The sequence below is a fragment of the Aquarana catesbeiana genome, linkage group LG02 (genome assembly GCF_042186555.1).
Source record: "Aquarana catesbeiana isolate 2022-GZ linkage group LG02, ASM4218655v1, whole genome shotgun sequence".
NCBI classification, from domain to species: domain Eukaryota; kingdom Metazoa; phylum Chordata; class Amphibia; order Anura; family Ranidae; genus Aquarana; species Aquarana catesbeiana.
Genome location: NC_133325.1, coordinates 30,909,461 through 30,924,376, shown reverse-complemented (window position 1 = coordinate 30,924,376; position 14,916 = coordinate 30,909,461). Strand labels below are relative to the sequence as shown.

Genomic DNA, 14,916 nt, shown 5'->3' with positions numbered 1-14,916 from the left:
TTCGTGGGAAACACCATGATGACTTTTTGCGACAATAGTCGCTCTAACGCTAGAAGGAGCGACTGCTTTCTCTGGATCTCTGGGGACACTTGATCTGAGAAAACGAGGAGACAGGATTTCTTGAAACTCCAGTTTGTAACCTAGAGTTACCGTGGAGATTACCCATCTGTCCTGGAAATCCTCCTGCCAGAGCTTTGAGAACCGTAGCAGTTTTCCCCCCACTCGAGCGGGGGCGCCCCCTCATAAAGAGGCCTTAGCGTCTTGTCTAGCAGGCTTCTTCCCCCAGGACTTCTTTTGTCCCTGGGGTCGACTCTTGTTTCTAGACCCGGACGGAGGAGGCCGTCGCGACTGCCTGGAGGCTGATGCTCCTGGCACTGGGGAAAGAGGCCGTTTGAAAGAGGGACGCTTACTCTTTTTCTTAACAGGTAAGAGAGTGCTTTTCCCACAAGAGATCTTTTGGATATAATTGTCTAGATCTTCTCCAAACAGCCTTGCACCACAACATGGAAATCCAGCCAGAAGCTTCTTACATGGTGCTTCGGCTGACCAGTTCTTCAACCATAAGATTCTACGCATATGCACCAACCCAAGTGAAAGACGAGAGGTCTGCATGATAGAATCTCTGATGGCGTCAACAGCAAAACATAAGGCCGCTGGAAGGTTAGCCAACCCCTGGGCCCGCTGTTCAGGTAGAACTTTAAGGACCTGCTTAACATGGTCTCTTAAGTATTGACAGACTCCGATCGCTGCCACTGCAGGTTGAGCTACTAAACCTGCTAAGGGGAAAATATCCTTCAACAGGGATTCCATTTTCTTATCAACAGGATCCCTGAGCATCTGAGCATTGTCTAAAGGACAAGTCGACTTTTATAGGAAATGGCGGCATCAACGGCCGGTATCCCCCACATCTTTATAAACTTTTCTTCCATAGGATAAAGTGTTGAAAACTTTTTAGGTGGAAAAAAAATGTTTATCTGGGTGATCCCACTCAGAATAAACTCAGCTTTTCTTAGCAGATTATGAACAGGAAAAATCATGTGTTGTTTGAGGAGGCTTCAGTGACCCCAAAGAAGAAGAGGGTTCTTTAACTGACTCATATACGGGTAACTTAAATGTGGAGCGGACCAATCCAGCAAGGATCTGTACTAAGACCTTCTCATCCTGAGAAGCTGAAGAGGACCCTTCTCCACTTGATTCCTCAGAGGAGGAATCATCAGTCCCATCCCGATCCTCTGAAAGGGATTCTTCTCCTTTTTCCCAGAGTTCCTCTGCCTGAGGGTCCTGGGTAACAGAGGAAGACCTAGTGCGTTTTCTTCCACTGAGTGAAGATGCGATTAAGGCCATTAATCTTTCCTTTAATCCATTAATTGTTGAGGAAAAAACCTCCTGCGTAATGTATACAGGGGCTGAAGTGCCAGAAGCAGATGCAGCCCCTGACCCCAACAGCTCTCCTTGGCCAGCCATCCCAGATCCTTCAGGGGGGGAAGGCACTGCAGAAGGGGGGTCCTCAGAGCCTGAGGGAGATCCCCTAGAGCCTCTGGTTTTTGGGGTATTTGTACCTCTTCTACCCATAGTGCAAAGCAACAAGGTGGAGGTATCACACAAATGAAACACTGACTGCTGAGCGATGTAGTCCAGCAACTTGCTACTGCTACCAATGCCCAGTCAAGTGTTTCTTAGTAAATGCTGCCTGGGAGAATGCCTGTGTCCCACCTTACATGCGACCGTCAGCTCTGTGTCCCTCCATAAGCTGTGTGCACCTGAAAAGTGTGCTTCTTATAGCCTGTGCAGCCGGTGATGTGGGCGTCTAAGCACGCCGGACGTCGCGCTGACGCTCCCCCCCCCTCCTCTGACCACCCCCCCATTTTTTTAAAAAACGTGCGCTTTCCCGCGCGAGCCGACCCTCCGTGACAAGCATGGAGGGGAGGCTGGGGTGGAGGAGGAAGGGGAGAGGCCGGCAGGTGATGGGTCTGCCACATGGTAATGGCAGTGGTGGCGGCGGTGGTGATAGTGCGATATACTACCACCTCACATACCAACTGCGGCCTCCACTAATCTTGGGGGGAATATCCCTGCAGGAAGAGCCCCCCATCCCATCCTACCTGGAGCTCGGCTGGAGGAGCTGTGCAGCGTGAACATTTGAGACAGACAATCAAGCATGTGAAGGTATGTGCTCTTGGCAGCCCCCGGTGGCGACAATAGGCATACCATACATTTACTAAAAGGAGAAACCTACTAGAATTAAAAAATTCTGTGGAATCTCTCTTACCTTATCCAGCTGCAGGGTTCTGTTATACAGACCCAATCTTCACCTCTCACGGTGGGCTCCGTTTGGAAAACCTTCAGAGACTGGGGCCCCCTATGGATAGGGGGATCTGCAGTTCTAGGCCTGTAAAGCACCCGGCCAAGAATAAGGCTAGAAAAACCAAATTCTGAAATGCGGGGTCCAGCTCTCTAAAAAGAGAAGCGTTACAGGTAAAACCTTGTTTCTTCGGACACGAGGCCCGGGTTCCATCCAATTCAGCCTAAAAAGGACACTTTGAAATAGATCCGGTTTGCCTGGCTTGCCCCAGTATAGGATATAGGATATTCCCTTTGGAGCTCAGCACAGGACATCTTTACACGTCCAACACCTAAGACACTGGCGAAAAAACTGAGGTATCCCCAGGAAGGGGAGGGGTTATATAGGGGAGTTGAACTTCCTGTTTAGGGTGTGACCAGTATCCAATTACCTAATGATACCCTATAACCCATCAGTAATTACTGAGGCTCTGTGTCCCGTGATGTACGAGAAAGAAAATGGGGTAATTATTGTGTTTATTTTATTTATTTTTTTAACTCATTCAAGCAGTGTTCCTTAAACTTTTTTTCAGTCAACACACCCTTTAACATTCTGCACTATCTCAAGGCACCCATTCTAAAATGTAAAAACTAAACTTAAAGTTTAACATGTCACTGCAGCATCCACACACGTAGGGCACCCAACATTAGAGGTGGTTGATTTTTACAAAGCAAATATAATTTTGCACACTGGTACTTACTAGTATTCCAGCATTTCTTCTCCCTCATGTTCTCTCCCCCACGCAGTGTGACCCCAGTGCTGACAGGGAGGGGCAGGGGTCGAGCAAAGATGCTGTGCAGGTGTCCAACATCCTCCTTATCAACTGATGACATCCGCTGTTGTTAGGATGCTGGTGGCTGGCCCGCACGGTGCCCAAGGTTGTAATGTTGCACAATGAAACCTGACACTTTGATCCACCCACTGGCCTGTATACAATTCTTGGGCAATTTTTAGGCATTTTGCCAAGGCACCCCAGAAAAACCCAGAAGGCACCCTGGTTTAAAAAGGCTGCATTAAAGTATATATACAGTGGCTTGCGAAAACAATGTCTTTTTTTAAAAAAACGGATCGGAATGCTTTCATTCCCATCGGGAGCTGCCATCATGATCCGTGGCTTAGGTCAGTCCCAAAGAGCCAATTCATGCGCATGAGGCGCAACTGCACAGACATTAGGGATTATAGAGTGCAGGCAGGTATCATTCTTAGAAGGTTTGAGGAAAAGGGATACAATAAAAACCTGCTGGTAGAAATAATGAATCAAGTGGAAGCTATTGATAGAGCCACCTTGTTGAGGGAGGCCCCTAGGGGCGATTCGGGGGGACCCTCTTTACCGTTTATCACCAGCTTCTCCACACAACACTACCAAATCACTAAAATTCTAAAGAAACACTGGCACCTTCTGGGAAATGATAGAGTTATCAAAACAATTTTACCTGAAAAACCACAAATTGTTTTCAAGGGGGTCCCTTCATTGCGAGACAGAATTGCTCCCAATGTAGTGGACCCACCTACCCAAAAAGTGTCATTTTTCCAAAATTTATCTGGTTACCATCAGTGTCGCAGATGTCAGATCTGCTCACTAAATAGGAACAAGCAGAGGAAAACCGAGGCTTTTACATCCTTTAGTACTTCTAGGGTGCATAAAATAGAGCCCTTTATTACATGCAGCTCAAAAGGGGTGGTCTATTTATTGCAATGCCCATGTGGGCTGCAATATATAGGCAGGACCAAACGCCCCATGCAAGTCCGCCTAGGGGAACACATCACAAATATCAAAAATGGTTTCCAATTCCACTCGGTGTCAAAACACTATGCGTTACACCATAACCGGAACCCGGCCAATACCCTATTTTTAGGGATAGACAGATACAGTGCCCACTGGAGAGTAGACATGTGCACACTGAAATATTTCGTTTCGGAATTTCGTTTTCGTCTCAAAAATAAATTTATTTAGTTACTCCCGAAATTCGTTTTTATTTATTTCGTTTTTCGTTAAAAATTGCATTCGTCCGAAAATCCAAATTAAGGTCGAATCTGTCATTGAAGGCTTATGGTGTCTGTTGAATGTTCAAAGAAGATTCGACGGAGCAGCTAAACTGTACAACGCCGTATAGTTTACCTGCTCCGTCGAATCTTCTTAGAACTTTCAACAGACACCATAAGCCAAAGTACGTGTGTACTTAGTTCTAGCTATTTTACTGCTCCACCTCTTTGATTACAATCAGCCAATAACATTTATCATCATCATTATTTTTATTTATCTTTTCTCCCCTACGTCGAATCTTTCCTCCCCTACGTCGAATCTTTCCTCCCCTACGTCAAATCTTTCCTCCCCTACGTCGAATCTTTTCTCCCCTACGTCGAATCTTTCCTCCCCTACGTCAAATCTTTTCTTCTCTATGTAGAATAATCTTGGACTAATGGAGTTAAGGTTAGGCACATTCGACCAGGTTTGATGGACACAGATTGTTATTGTCATCATCATGTCGAATCTCCTATCTACATCGAACTGTTGTAGCAACGAAAACGAAAATAAAGCATTTGTTTATGTTGGATCTTTCGTTTTTTGGACTCTGCACTTTCGTTATCGTTTGTTAAAACGATAGCGAAAATACCTGAAATCATCGATAATGGTTAACATTTGTGATGTTGGCCTCATTTTGAGATCAAGGCGTCCGGTTCGGGTGAATATGACACACAGGACATTCCTCTACCTAGCCTCTATCGGAGTATTATATAGGGTGAACCCTTCCTTCCACAGCCTATAACGTTTTATATACCATTCATCTTTAAGAAGCCCCTATTGAAATAGATGAGTAATGTTTAGACCTATTATGGAGGTTTATTTTAGATGTCACTGTGCCCCCGTTTCAAGAGATATACTGCTCTACAGTCAGTCTTGATTCGTTTATGCTTTTGTCTCTGGATGCAAGACTGCCATTTTTTGTTAATTTATCACCGCTGTGCGTGCAAAGAGCCAGTGTGTCTTTTTAGATATACAACAAAACACAGTTAATATTTATATGTATATATGTGCCCTTGTATATATGTATATATGTTTGTTTTTTAGACGTCTGACTGTCCATTTTTGGTCTCAATATTACCAGTACGGTTGGAACATGGGGGATTAATGTCCCCTTTTTCCTTGTCCTGGGAGAAGAGCTATGGTCACCTTTTTTTTAAATTATATTTTAATTATTATTTTTTAATTTAATATTTTTCAGAAATCTGCCCTTATAGGAGTTTAATTATCCGAGCATAATCCATGCATTAATAGGGGTAGAAACAATTATCGACCCATTATGTTTTATGAACAGGAGTGGTGGGATCCCCACACTCGCAGGGCTCTCTCCCTTTATTTCTAATAACATCTTCCATTTGTATTTATATTTTCATTCATGTTTGCTTTCAGTATAGTAACTTTCGATCTTAGTGCGGAAGTTTAGGCATGAGGTATTAGATGTGAACAAACACTAGAGTATATAACGGTTTACTAGAATGGAATAGGAGTCTTTTAGCCCATTTTAAAGATGGCGAATCTAGCTTCGGATGCCTTGATCTCAGAAGAGGGCGTTTCTGTACAATTGATTTGATTTATAAAGGTGGTGTGTCAGCACGCCGCCCGTACCCCAGGAAGACGACAAGTTTGTCGAAACGGCGTAGGGAGGAGCGACATGCTGACGTCACCACCATCCACCGCTGATCCCGGAAGCGACGGGCAGCAGCTGTGAGCCGGCCGGCATTGTTTGTGTACACACACGATTTTAAAGCTACAACACTGTAAGTGCATTTCTTGTGATTTTTTATTAAAAAATATCAGTATTACGCTATGGAGCTCTTTCTTTTATTCTTGGGATTTGAGTGCCAGTATATCATCCAGAGGACCCCTTGAGAGGTGACCCTTGGAGCCATATTTCTGACAGAGACCCAGTGGCTGGGGGACACAGCCACCTGCACATACGATCTCCTTAAACAAGAGATCAAAAGATCTGGTAAGGGGCAGATCGTTTGGTTTGGTGGAGGAATTTCCCTATCATCACACTCTTCAGGGTGACAACAGTGCATGCTTCACATCAGCAGAAGAGTGGTGTTTTATTCATTACCATTATTATTAATATTTTTTTCATTCTCTACTGGTGAAAGACATTTCCAGCAAAGGAACGTTTATGTATGGACTTTGTTTAACATACTGGATGTTTGATTGCACATATATATAAAGAGTAATCTTATATGTCCCATATTTGTGGTAATTAAGTTTAATGTTTGTTCCAGGTATCATCATCCCTTTTCCAAATATCATTAATTGTTTCTTATCAAATATAGGTGTACATGTTATGGTCATATAAATGGTTCATGACCACACTCACTTATTTACAGCAGCGCAGCCTTTCTTTGTATAGTATTTTGAAGTGGAGGTTGTCTCACATTTAGGGTTGCAGCAGCAATAATATTTTTTTTTTTTGGTCTTCACAGACACATGTTTTCTTTTTTTTGAACATTTTATGGGATAGCGCAGTATATACCTTTTGGTTTTGAATTAAAGTATATATACAGTATATATATATATATATATATATATATATATATATATATATATATATATATATATATATAATGTTCTAAGCAATTTTCTAGAAAAAAAAAAAAAAAAGTGTCAGAGGAAGTGGTTAATCATGTATTTTGTCCTTGCTTTGTGCAGTGTCATATCTTTTGTTTGTACCCAGGGTCACTAGGAACCCGAGCAATGCCCCCGACTGAAGCTCATACAACACACATAGCTGACTATGCCCATGCTGTAGCAGTATTGCTCATTTGAAAAATAAAGACTTTATTTAAATTCTAAAGATATGAGGAGTCGGCTTATTTTGTTTAATGTTAAAGCCCAAATCCAGGAATAAAAAATAAATAAATAAATAAATACATAAATAAATAAATAAACCTGTACTGCAAGGGTACATGTATGGAACCATAGAGCTGAATGATTTCTTTTTTTTTGTTTCATAAAAGAGCTGAATGATTTCTTAATAGGCAATGTTATGCACACACTTGTCCACATGATGGCGCCAGAGAAGTTAATCATTTAAAAAGAGGTGCTGTTATACCCAAACTTGACCACAGGATGGAGCCATACGGTGAAATCATTCCACTCTCTGGCTCCATCCTGTGTTCAAATACGGGTAAAACATCGCCCATTGAAAATCAATACCCAAAGCTTAAAAAAAAAAGTCGCGATTAGGAGAAAATAGAATAAAAAAAAAAAGAAAAGCCTACAAACACTCCTGGAGTAAAAGCCTAATTTTCTATAAAGTTTGACAGAAAATGTATTAGTAAATCCAAGGACAGGACTCTAGAGATAAGGATGGAGGTTTGTAATAAGAAGGCAGCCTTCTGTCACCTGGGGGGTCATTGAGGGTCCCCGGAGTTATCTGAGGATATAGAAAAGAGGAGAGCACCACACCAACCGTGTTTATCGGTGGCTCAACAACCTACCTAAAAGATAAAATAGGAGATGACGATATTGGAAGCTAAGAGCATGTATACTGTATGTGTGTTGTATGTATGGTATATATATATATATATATATATATATATATATATATATATATATATATATATATATATATGAGTTTAGATCCGTCGTATTAGATCTAAACACAATTGTAGAATCGGCTTCTAGTGTATGTTACAGGAGAAATGTAGAAATATATAGATGTTCATTATATTGAGGTAACAACAATCCATCTTCAGAAGACAATTGTATTCTTCCTTCCTTCTCAATGGTTTTCTATTTATTCCTCGAAGATTACACTGAGTAAAAATAAATAATCTTTCATATTTCGTAATAGCAAATAGAATCAGCAATTAATGATTTCATAATTTTAAAAGTATTGATTTGAACAGAAAACAACAACAAAATATTATCAACGCCTTGATCTCGTATTTCTAAGTCATTGCGGACCTGATGGGAGACTGCTGGAAGGGGGCGTGGTCACAACCATTCTATCCCGTGCAGAGAATGACATCTATTCAGAGCCTTGTAAACATTTTGCTGGATTTTAGTTACGAAGAGGAAATCGATTTGGTTCTTCCGGCATGACATATTCGTGTTAATCATTCATTGTATAGATTTATCTGGCAGTGTACCTACTGTACTTCTCCATGTCTTTACACATTTCTTTTTAGGAATGTTCTGGTTGTGAGGAGGACAAAATCTGTAACTGCTCAATGTGTGAAAGAGTGACAAATACACATCGCTCAGTGACATGATGGAGATCCGGTGATTAAATGAACACTACTTTATTCCCATAGAAAGGTAGAGATCTAGAATAGCAATCATTTCTCTATCATGTTCTGAATGCAGCAGAGGGATTATTCTGGATTCTGAGGACATGAAATAAAGGAGAAGATATGGAAGTATGCAATCAATTTGTGGTCATTCCTGACTAATCAATATATCTGCTTGAAAACAAAGCTTTGATGATAATTCTCGGATAAATGTCTCATCTGATGATCTCCTCGGATCTCAGGGTCGGATTTGGCGGTTTAATAGAGTTGATTATTTGTTTGTAACGCTCTATATGATTCCGGCGGGAAAATTTGAAATCTGAACCAATCACAGTTATGGACGTCATATATTTCTTTTGAGGTTTCCAGAAAGAGATCTCTCTCCATACTTGTTCAGTAGACTTTTCATTGATCTCTATAGCAAAAATCCTATAGCAGGGCAGATTCTGAAATAAAATCAAGGACGATTTTTATTTGATTGTAATATTGATTCTTGTCTGAAATGAAATGTTCTCCGGAAAGTATGGGAAGCTTCTTATCGGATTTGGCGGTTGGAGGGCGAATTGTCTGGAACGTTCCATGGAATTCAGTTTGAAAGTTGAGCCAATCACAGTTAGATGTTTCTCTCCGATATTAGTTTTTATTCCCCTGAGGAGGGTGAGGGAGGAGAGGAGATCTGTGTTCCTTTCCAGTCGGGAGGATGATTGGAATCTATTGATTGATCTCTGGAAGAAATTAATCACAAATGAAAGATGGAGGAGAATGAAGAGGAGTCCCTGTAATGAGATCACATTGTTCTATAAACTGAAAGCTTTATTCAATACAATCTATTCTGGTAACGTGTGTTGGTATGGAGAGGTGTGTGGTCATTATCACATTGTTCTCCCATGGAGATCAAACTTTCCGTTATCTATATTTACAATCAGATCTCCCGATAACAATGTATGTGGGGCTCTTTGTATGGAGAAGTGGATGTCTTTTTGTGTTGTATAGTGGAAATGAGCCACCCACATACCACACATCAGAGCTGTGACTTCATTCTAACCATGTACAAAATGATTCTGGATTATTCATTGGGCTTTGCTAGCCAGGTACATCTATCCCCACCCCCATAAAAAAAACAAAAAAAAAACCAAACAAACAAAAAAATGAATAAAAAAACAAACAAACAAACAAAAAACGTCAAGTATCTAGATGGCCGCTTGTGTTCCCAATTCACTAGATCCCCAGACATTGTTCTGGATTAGCTACAAAAGTCTACATTGTAAAACACAATTTAGGAATTAGGAAGGAAAACATTACAACGAATCACATTGTATCTCTTCCCAGATCTCAGTACAGATGCCATGTATCTTGTCACCGTCAGGTGTCAGTGTTACACCTTAATTTGGAATAGAGTGGGATCCATTTTTTTATTCCTTTTTATTGAATATTGTCAGTGATCAGAGTAAATCTCCAGAGGGTCACTTCCAGGTCCCTCCCTGGTATAAAACAACTTACAGGATTTACATAACATCAACATGGTTCATGTGTGGTATTTGTGTACCGCAAGTATGGAAAATAGAGCAACTCCTCCAGTCCACGAACTAAGGGGTGCCCCAGTTGGATGGACAGGTCCTCTTTATGGATATATTGGTGGTCTTTTCAGTCCCAGTGTCTCCCATCCCCCTATGTGATAGTATTGGTCAGGTGCAGTGGAGAAATGCTATTCAGGATATAGAGGAGCGATGCTTTTATACATACGGTGGTCCGGTGCTATTAATGATAGGAAGGAGAGGTGTGCTATATATTGAGTATAAATCAGAATAAAGCTGGGGGAGGAGGCGGACATCATGTGTCAAGTTTATGGGGGGATCTATCTATCTATCTATCTATCTATCTATCTATCTATCTATCTATCTATCTATCTATCTATCTATCTTTTTCCTTTCTTCCTTTCTTTACAATAATCTAGTAGTTATTTAGAATTAATATCTTGGTCTCTGGAGATTTATTGTATTATGAGATACATGTACTTTCCATGTGATTGGGATCATTGGATCAGTGAAAGTTTTTAGCGCTGTATATTTTCAGAATTAGCCGGAATTCATCCACACTAGTAGATCGGGGCTCTGGGGGATACAGAGGAGAGGAGATATTGAGGATACAGAGAAGAGATGCTATCTAGGGAAAGGAGGAGCGGACCTAACTGGGATACAGAGGGGAGATGATAATGGGGTAAAGGGGGTCTAATATTTAAATCCCTAAGTTCAATTCTTTTGGTGAATTCCCTTTACATTTAGTTTTTTTTTTTTTTTTTTTTTGGATCTGAGAGGAAGGGAACACCATGAAAGCTTGTCCTGGAGAATGTTAACAGAATAAAATACGTTTTGTGGTCAGTATGCATTGTTTAATTTTAGTAGCCTAGAAATAAATCCACCCCTCACTAACCTACAAATAGCCAATATTTACTATCACACGATTCACCTAAAGCTACACTATATTAGGATTTTCAGCAAAATTCTTGTTACTGAAATGATCTCTTGGGGGATCCAATGCTGATGGATTGACTCTTTGATCACCAAAACAATAAACTTATATTCTAGATAGAAGGATTCAAAGCAAGCATTGCACCCGCGTAGGATATATAGCTGTGTAGTAAAAGTGATCGATAAACATACTCAAAGTATCTGGATAACAATAGATGTATCATGGTGACCAGATAATGATACATAGCACATCAAACATGACATTGTGTAATCAGCTGAGACATTTGTATGTATAACAATATCTGCCATCACATCACACAAGGATCTCATGTCACCGGCTGATGTTTTTGTTCCAGGCTCCTTCTACTCAGCTATAGATGAGCAGAGTTCTGTATTAGGGGGAAATGTTTCCTGATGGTCACTCTTCACTCATCTAATGTGAAGATCATTCTAGTGGGAGATGTGAGAAGATTGTTTTCTGGGTAGAATTTGTGTAGAAAACAAGATAGAAGGAAGAATGGGACACACACTCAGGAGGATGGCTGTGTTTGCAGCCTCTGTGTTCAGCCTCCTCAGCAGCTCCTGACAGCTGTAAGTGACCCCCCGATAAGTGACAGTCCAGTGAGCAGATCGGGTCCCCGATGAAGATCGCACATCGTTCTATTCCCAATAAAAGTCGTTTTTCTCTCTGCCCGGGAAACACAACAAGAGAGAGAAGATTCCCCAACTCAGGAGTGAAAGTCAGTGGGCGTGTCTTATTTGCAACCAATAGCAGTAGGCACTAAAGCTTTCTGTCGACCAATAGCAGGGCAGAACGTCTCTATATAAGCCAAAGCGACAAATGCAATTCTATGTATCTATTACAGTGCTAATATTTGCAGAATCATGACGGAGACTGAGAGCGCCCCAGCCGCCGCTCCTCCTGCGGAGCCCGCCGCCAAGAAGAAGCCGGCCAAGAAGGCGGCAGCCGGAGGAGCCAAGAAAGGCAGCAAGAAGCCGTCCGGTCCCAGCGTGTCCGAGCTCCTCGTCAAAGCCGTGGCCGCTTCCAAAGAGCGCAGCGGGGTCTCCCTGTCCGCCCTCAAGAAGGTCCTGGCCGCCGGAGGATACGATGTGGACAAGAACAACAGCCGCCTCAAGATCGCCATCAGGGGGCTGGTGACTAAGGGGACCCTCGTCCAGGTCAAAGGACATGGCGCCTCCGGATCCTTCAAGATCAACAAGAAGCAGGAGGACAAGGCGGCAGGCGCCAAGAAAAGCACCAAGAAGCCATCGGCTGCGGCCAAGTCCCCCAAGAAGCCGGCCGCCAAGAAGCCAGCCAAGTCCCCCAAGAAGAAGACCACCACCAAAGCCCCCACCGCAGCCAAGAGCCCCAAGAAGGCCGCCAAGAAACCCGCAAAAAAGCCTGCAGCTGCCAAAGCCAAGAAGGTGACAAAGAGCCCCAAGAAGCCCAAAGCTGCAGCCAAGCCGAAAAAAGTCGCCAAGAGTCCGGCTAAGAAGGCGGCTAAACCCAAGACAGCAGCCAAGCCCAAGAAGGCCGCTCCAAAGAAGAAATAATCCCCACCGGAGAGACCTCCTTTCATCTACACCCCCCAAAGGCTCTTCTCAGAGCCACCCACCTCCTCCTGACAGAGCTCTACATACACACAGCGACCAGGGGGGGCCGCATTAGAAGTCCTCCATACAGAGCAATGTGACCACCTTACCCAATCCCCTCTATAGAATCATGTAGCGGAAGATCCGATCACAGGACTCTTCACATGAGATCCGTCCCTGATAATATTCAGCATTATTTTGGTGTAAATATTCCCGATTTATACAGCTTTGCCCCCACCCATCCGCAGTTTGTGCCCATCATGGGTGGTCTGGAGGCATGTTTCATTAAATACACCAAGGTTTGGGGAGTTCTAATGTTGGATCTATATTATAAGTCTTATTTTCAGATAGCATTCCTGTTGCACATACAGTGACTTATATACTCGTTTTTTTTTTATTATTCATGATTTGATTGTTTCCCACGTATAAGCCTAGAGATTGGTATGTATATCTCATTTAATCCTTAATATTGAACGAGAGATCCGTCCCTGATACAAAATGATATATAACATCTGCAGTGCGGATTGGAGACCTGCAAATCGGAGACAATTCCCGCACACTGTCTGCGGGATCTCCCCGGGGAGGATGGGGATGAACATTTCCTCTTCTAGACGATCATTGTACAAGGAATTCTGACACTTCAATATGGAACGCAGCGACTGCAGATCCTTCCGTGATCATTAGAGGGGAACCAATAGAGAGGCACATCATTGTGTTATGTGGACAATGTACTCTTTACTAAATAAATATCCAGTTCAGTTCGATTTACCCCCCATATGGATATCAGGGGCTGCTAAAACGATTTAGATCCCATATGGGCGGCGGTAAATAATAAAACACCAGTGAAGAAATGGGGGTTCAGGGGAGTTCCCCGGATTCTCCACACAATACTGGATGAATTCTTCCTTCTAGTCTCTCCATGTGTGCAGCACCTGCAGAGAGCTCTGATCACACAGTGCTAGTAGAGGAGATGAAGTGAGACGACCCCCCCCCCCCCATATGTTCCAATCTGCTGATGAATGGGAAGTCAGGAAGATGTCCAGGAGATGTCCCCCTCTATATCGGGGAATGATTGTACAAGGTCGAGGAATAGCAGAGGAGATTGTACGGGAAAAGAAGTATGATTTGTTACTTTGTGATGGATTGATGATGTTGGAAAGAATTGTATCAATAAATGACAATCCACACCGCACTCAAGGAGAATTCTTATTCCCATGAGCCCATTGTACAAATATTAATTTTTCCCTTAACCAAACATTAATACAAATTCCTTCAGATAAATCATAAAGTAGAACAAATGATCACCGACATAAAGAATTGATTTACTAGAAAGAGAAATCAATAAAGTGTAAATCCTAATCAGTATGTAATGGATGTAGACGTCTGTATGTATTGAGGAAGGAGGTGGGGAGATGTGTGGATGTCTTGTACGAGTTTCCCCTGTCATATAGTCGGTGTGATGATGGAGTATATAGATCTCTTTGTATAGGAGGATGTGGTGGCTCTGAAAAGAGCCTTTGTGTTGGGATTAGTAGTAGTTCGGAGTGTGTGTCTCTATGCCCTCTCCCCGCGGATGCGGCGTGCCAGCTGGATGTCTTTGGGCATGATGGTGACCCTCTTGGCGTGGATGGCGCAGAGGTTGGTGTCCTCGAAGAGTCCGACGAGGTAAGCCTCAGAGGCCTCCTGCAGAGCCATGACGGCGGAGCTCTGGAAGCGCAGGTCGGTCTTGAAGTCCTGGGCGATCTCTCGGACGAGGCGCTGGAAGGGCAGCTTGCGGATGAGCAGCTCGGTGGATTTCTGGTAGCGGCGGATCTCTCGGAGAGCCACGGTGCCGGGCCTGTAGCGGTGAGGCTTCTTGACTCCGCCGGTGGCCGGGGCGCTCTTGCGGGCGGCTTTGGTGGCCAGCTGCTTGCGGGGAGCTTTGCCTCCGGTGGACTTACGGGCTGTCTGCTTGGTTCTCGCCATGACTGTTCAGTGCTTCGCTGATACAAGGAACGTGAGCTTATGCCGCTCTGCAGCGCTATTTATACACATCTCCAGCCCTCTGATTGGACAATGAGAGCACACTCCTCCTCCTCATTGGTTCACTTGAAAAGCGCCTTTTTTTGAATTGCCCGCCTAGATCTGCACGTTCTATTATTGGAATAAATCGCTATTGTTTTCTCAAATCCAAAGTGAAGTCTCCGCACATCACACAATACTCGGAGATCTCTGAACTCCTTCGATGTG

General features: G+C 42.9%; 2 protein-coding genes across 2 annotated transcripts; one reads left to right on the top strand and one right to left on the bottom strand.

The window, feature by feature from the left end:
- The first annotated feature begins 11,951 nt into the window (after window positions 1-11,951).
- On the top strand, window positions 11,952-13,856 carry LOC141129680 (histone H1.5-like). Its single transcript, XM_073617774.1, has one exon. It carries the CDS (start codon window positions 11,980-11,982, stop codon window positions 12,646-12,648), a length of 669 nt encoding a protein of 222 aa, XP_073473875.1. The 5' UTR covers window positions 11,952-11,979; the 3' UTR covers window positions 12,649-13,856.
- A 385-nt stretch (window positions 13,857-14,241) lies between these two features.
- Window positions 14,242-14,652, bottom strand: LOC141126464 (histone H3). The gene has a single exon (XM_073612406.1). It carries the CDS (start codon window positions 14,650-14,652, stop codon window positions 14,242-14,244), a length of 411 nt encoding a protein of 136 aa, XP_073468507.1.
- Between the last annotated feature and the right edge of the window lie 264 nt (window positions 14,653-14,916).

What these genes read in the sequence shown, in the direction of transcription:
- LOC141129680 (XM_073617774.1), top strand. Translation starts at nt 11,980, where the DNA reads ATGACGGAGACTGAGAGCGCCCCAGCCGCCGCTCCTCCTGCGGAGCCC.
- LOC141126464 (XM_073612406.1), bottom strand. Translation starts at nt 14,652, where the DNA reads ATGGCGAGAACCAAGCAGACAGCCCGTAAGTCCACCGGAGGCAAAGCT.